Source organism: Drosophila innubila (assembly GCF_004354385.1).
Source record: "Drosophila innubila isolate TH190305 chromosome 2L unlocalized genomic scaffold, UK_Dinn_1.0 4_B_2L, whole genome shotgun sequence".
NCBI classification, from domain to species: domain Eukaryota; kingdom Metazoa; phylum Arthropoda; class Insecta; order Diptera; family Drosophilidae; genus Drosophila; species Drosophila innubila.
In genome coordinates this window covers 5,111,179-5,117,178 of record NW_022995372.1, presented here as the reverse complement: position 1 = coordinate 5,117,178, position 6,000 = coordinate 5,111,179, and the positions used below count along the sequence as shown (strand labels likewise).

General features: G+C 35.9%; 1 protein-coding gene across 1 annotated transcript in view; it reads right to left on the bottom strand.

Moving 5' to 3' along the window:
* Positions 1-6,000, bottom strand: part of LOC117781383 (protein sax-3) — a 57,148-nt gene continuing 51,148 nt past the window's right edge. Inside the window, exon 14 of the mRNA XM_034618135.1 lies at positions 1-2,778. Within this exon, the coding sequence (XP_034474026.1) occupies positions 1,623-2,778 (1,156 nt within the window). The 3' untranslated portion in view covers positions 1-1,622. The remainder of the gene's footprint in view (positions 2,779-6,000) is intronic.

Below are 6,000 nucleotides of genomic sequence, written 5' to 3'. Positions count from 1 at the left end.
AATTTCATAATTATGGCATTTTTATTTGCATTTTAATTACTACATTGTAAATACGCGTATTCAATATCAATAATTACACATAGACATACATTTAATTTGAGTAATTTCTAATGGTTAAACAACATACGAGAACGAATATATATGTATCTATGTATTGAATCTGTATGCAAGTATTCATAATGTATGCACTTAATATTCGTATTATAATATTTAATATGGTGTATGGTATATTGTAGATGGTATATTGGTATAGGGAGCAGTCACATTTAAATGCATATCTAATTGTCTGCCAAATGCAAAGTGCAGTTCATTAGTGCGGCAGTTTACTGTTACAGTAACAGTTATAATTATTTATATATATGCTAATATTTATGAGAAATGGGTTAAAAATTGATTTTGGACTGTAAATTGAAGGAGTTTTTGCCATATGCCTAATGGTGGTATTTATGATCTATATTTATATATATATTTTAATTATATTTATGTATGTGTATGTATGTATTTAAACAACAACTATATAATGGTAAGCTATAAGTAGACTAAGACTTTCTAAATTACTATATGCACAATTTAATTCACTTGTTTGTCTCTCCAAACATATTTATTCGCATTTTCAATGAATATTCAATTGATGTTTCGAGTATGTCTAGCCTTTTTTAAATATTTACACTTAGTAACTAAACATTTATTCAAGTGCACGATATATATTAATGTTCTCTAACTTTACATTTTTAATATTTAGGCATATTATTAATTATCATAATTATCATTTAGCTGTTAAGTAACAATCTAACTATCCATCTATATAAGCGCTGGCTTTTGGCTGCCTGCATACTTGGAGGAACTTATCATACGTTTTTCTTTAACATTTACAATCATCTATAGCTAAAACTAAGCCTAGGAAAGCAATTGTAGAGAAAGAAAATAAAAGGATGTATAAAGAGGGAGAGAGAGAGAGAGAAAGAGAGTAAGTCTATCACTAGCATAGAATCAATCGCCGCATAGATTGGCACACATTTTGATTTAATTAATTCAGCTTTTTATTTGAGTAGTTGAAGAACGAAACCTATACGAATAAATTCTCTTTAATACAACTTTTATTTCATATTTTCAATTAATCCTTTAACTCATAGACACACACAGTTAGTCTCAGTCTTAGTCACAGTTAAGTGACAAATCAAGTTATAACAACCAAAAGTCAAATTAATGCTCAAGAATCACAAAAAAACTAAGTTCATAAGTTTGAAATTTGAACAAGATGTAAGTTCAGAAAGCACAACTGTATATAGTTTATCAAAAATCTAAAAAAGCACTTTACAGCTCAGCTTACAACTATACTTGTGCTTAAGACTTTGCGTAGAACGTGTATATCTTGATATTTTCATTTGTATATTCTATTGTAGTTGGATTAATCTATTGTAAATCGTATGAACTCAGTTTTAAGCACTGTCTACAGTCACTGTGTGCAGTATACTCATTGTTTACTCAAAGTTCTCAACGCCGCCGTTGTTGAAGCGTTCACACCACGCGAGCAACTCTCGAACTTCCCTCGCATAGAGCTGATCCTGCGTTTGGTCGGACCCGGACAACGGACCCGGCTGCTTGTTTGTTGTTGCCAGAGGTCAGACATTGTGGCAGGGTTGCTGGCTGCTGCTGCCGCTGCCAGAGTTGCTCAACAAACTGCGCTCACTTGCCACACTGCCCGGCGCATAGATCAGTTCACTTGCCTCCTTGGTGAGCGGCTCCTCGGCGTGCAGCTTGCGGCTGCCACGTGTGGATTGAGCACGCCACGACTGCTGCTCCAAGGGCTGTTGATGCTGCTGCGAGTGTGGCACCAACGGCACCAATGGCAGCAATTGTTGCTGCTGCTGCGAAGGCTGTTGCTGATCGTCCACCTTCACGTAGAGACGCTCCATGTCGTCCAGATCACCATCGGCTGTGTGATACAACGCCTGCTCATCCTCATGGCACATCAGCATGGCCATTGGCGAGGGGGAGCCACCGCAGCCCGAGTCAGCCAGCCCATTATAACAGAAGGAGGAACCATCCAAGTCAAGCAAATTCTGATGCTGACCCTTGGCAAGCGATTGATCCAAGTGTGTTGTCTGTGTGGCGACCTTAAAGCGGGCACTGTCCCTGCCAATGCTGCAACCATGTGGCAACTGTTGCCGTCGCACACTTGCAAATTGCGACGAGTTGCCGCCAGCTGAAGATGCTTGCTGTTGTTGTTGTTGCTGCTGCTGCTGCTGTTGTTGTTGTTGTTGGTGTCCAGGTGCTGCCTCATAGGTGTGACAATTGCTTAGCTTATTTTCTGTGATGTGCATGTGCATGTGCTTGTCCTTGGGATAATAATACTGATCCGAATAGACGGACCTTGCACCTGAAGTATTGCTCGGATAGATCTCGCCAGTCGTTGACATTTGCTGATAGATGTTGGCGCTAGAATGCGGCTGCTGTTGCTGCTGCTGCGGATGTTGCTGCTGGTGTTGCTGCTGGTGTTGGTAATGCGGATGCATGGGTCGTTGCATGCCATAGGAACCGGGCAATGCCGCTGGACCTGGACGCTGCTGATAACGCGGCTGCTGTTGCTGCTGCTGTTGTTGTTGCTGCTGTTGCTGCTGCTGCTGTTGTTGCTGCTGCTGACCGGGATTGAGTATTGCTGAGGTGGCATATGGCGCTGGTGAGGCGTTGCCATGACGTCCATATTCGCTAGGCGCCTTGCCAAAGCTGGACACCTCCGCATAGTCTGTCGGTATGTTGGAGTATTCGCCCACGTAGCTGCAAATGAAGAGATAAAACAAAAACAAAATGAAGAAAAATACAGTTATTGCTGTTGCTTGTTTATTACAAAAATTCCCACGCCCACAGCGACGACAAAAGGGGGGAAGGGACAGCAGGCAAAACAAATTTTTCAGCTGCCCAGTTTTCGGTTATAAATTTGGTCGAGGGGAATGGAATTTATGGCGTGCGGTCTACACGCCACAGACGGAAATTTGCATTTCGTTTTGGCCCGGCCGGAAGCAGATCCGTACATGGATCCACACACACATACACACACACACACACACACACACACACACACATACACACTCACACTTGGACAGGCGCGTGCTCATGTGTAAAAATGAAATTTATTTCGGATTTAACATTTTACATATTTACACCTGCAGCTGCGGTACTCAGCTCTTTATAATGTGCTGCAAATGGATCTGGCTCTAAGCAGAGATAAGACTTATCAACAGCTACAACTTGGCCAAATATTTCGCTTACGCTCTTAAACAAATTAACAGCCAAAACCAACTTAATGGAAAAGCAACAATTAATATAGTTGTTAACTATCCAATTCCCTGTTAACAGGACTATTTTAAACATGTATTTTTTCATTAATATAGACATTCGTATATTTGCTAAATTTTAAAGATATTGAATTTATTTGTTAAGATATATAAGTCTGTCATCTTTTAAAGTTAAATCGATAAAATTTGCATATATAGCTTTTTGTTAGGCTTGAAAGCCAAAAATTCAATTGAAGTATGATGTAAAATTTTGCTAATCAAATTTCCAAGTGGAAATGCCATTATAAAGTCGAGATATAATTCGCTTAGCGAGAATTTTGCTATAGTAAGAAGTTAAGCTAATTCTTTAATTTCCTCAATATCCATTTCACACAGAGAAGTTTTTGTCAGGCTTGAAAGCCAAAAATTCAATTGTAATATGATATGAAATTTTGCTAATCAAATTCCCAAGTGGAAACTAGTTTGAAAAAAAAAATGCAATTTAATTATAAAGTCGAGATATAATTACTTTTACTAACTAAACTTTTACTAAAAAAAGTAGTTGAACTAACTCTTAAATTTCCTCAATATCCATTTCACACAGAGAAGTTTAATAAACCGACGCTCAACTGTTAATCATTCAAACAAAATCCGTCCAACACTCAAGATACCCTTTTCCATCCAGTTTTATGGTTCCGTAGTATTAAAAGGTGTAAAATTTCCAACCCCAAACGAATTTTTTAGCATAATTTTCGTATTTAAATACTGAAAGCGGATTAAGCTACAGTCCCGGAAAGCAGTTTAAAAAAAAAAAAAAACCGTAGAGCGTAAACTCAGCCAAAAGCTGGCCAAAAAAAGAAGATATACGGCGTATTGATGGAGTTTCCATATGTGCAGTCGAAGTGAAAAACTTTGGTGCGTGCATTTCAAAATACGCTTTTAATGCCTTTAATGAGTTTTCATTTGGCGAAGGGAAATGTCTGCAACGAATGAATCGCCGTTTGTGGCACGGAAAAGGGGCAGGTTAAATGTCAGTGAAAACTACGAGTGTACAAAAAATATATAAATTAATAGCAGTAAGTAGCTAAGAGGAGAACTGTTAGCTCAAAGAGAAAAGTTAGATACATCTAAAAAGAGAATAATTATAGCTAATTTGTGATTGAAATCTTTTAACTAACAATTAACGAGCAAGCGTTTAATCATGAGTTATATTTATAGCTATTTTCTGAAAGGAATTATTAAGCAATTTCTTATTGAAAAGTTCGAGTTAATTCGACGATTCTGCTTGCTACAAATTGGGTACACTAGCTTTTTCGAATTCTGGAATTCTTTCGAAAATTACAACATAATTTGGCGCTTAATAAATGCATTAAAGTGACCCCTGCACATATGATATTCATTAAAGTGTGATTACTTTTATTGTTATTATTACTTTTATGGTTATTGGACTTTTCGCTCACAACTTTGTTGCAATAATTTTTTATTAATATTTGTGTTGAATTGCGCACATTTTCAATTTGGATTTTTAATGACTAATTAAGTGTGCGAAAATAATTATAATTATCTCGAACAAATTTATGTACAGAAGTCGCCCGGCAAAAAAGCATTTAAAATATGTATGAAAATGTGGACAATTTATATAAATTGTTCTCGTTCCTGTTTTTTTATACTTGTGATTTTTATGTCGACTGTTCAGCTTTACGCGCTTGATTGACATTTAATTGCCATTTGGTAGACAGCAGCTGAACTGTCATTGATTTGTCCGTGATTTCAAATTGGATAAATTGATGGGAATTATTACAAGAGCTTAAACATTTGTAATGTTAATAGAAAATGCGAAATTAATAAAAAATAATTTAAACTGAATTTAAAGTAGTTTAATAATACATGTATTTTGTATAAAGTAATTGAATTATTTAATAGCACTTTCGACAATATTTGAGAATTTGACAACCTTTATTGCTCTTTGGTAATTTGCAGCTTTGTGGGCAGTATTAAATTGGCCACAAATAAATAACAATTACGGTTTCGGCAATTTCAGCTGGAAAACTACACAAACATTTGCGCACACTAAACAAATGTGCAGAACGCAAACAATTATTATATGCGTGCTTTTCCCTGCATTTCAATTGCCAGACAAATAAATTAGCTATGCCTGCAATTGCTAGATGACTCCAAACACAGCGTCAGCCTGTTTTGATTAGCCATTCCACTGGCCAATTCAAACAAATAAATTACGAGTATGCCAGAAACATAAAAAATGCAAAACATATTTCGATTAGACCCCAAAAAGTATGCATCATTCGCAAGGCAAAATTATGTAAATATTTTATATTATTTAATGGCTAGAATGGCTACAGAAAAAAACAATCAGATCTTAGGCAGTGTATGGGAAACTTTTAAAAGATTATAAATGGTATCAACAGCCACACATATAATTTGTTTAAAGTTATATCACATCATAAAATCGTATAGCTCTTATCAATAAAAGATATATATTTTGCCAATCAAACACTTTGTTTATTCCCAGCTTTTCAATGTCAATTATTTGATAATGAATATCAATCGATACGAATAGCATATTTTTATATATATTGCATTTATATTATTTGCATTTTCTTAATTAATCAGAAACATGTACGAATATTTTCGATCAAACAAATAACTTTCAACTCTCCAAACAATTATTTGAAAATAAAAATGTTTATATTTCAATCCGCCATTC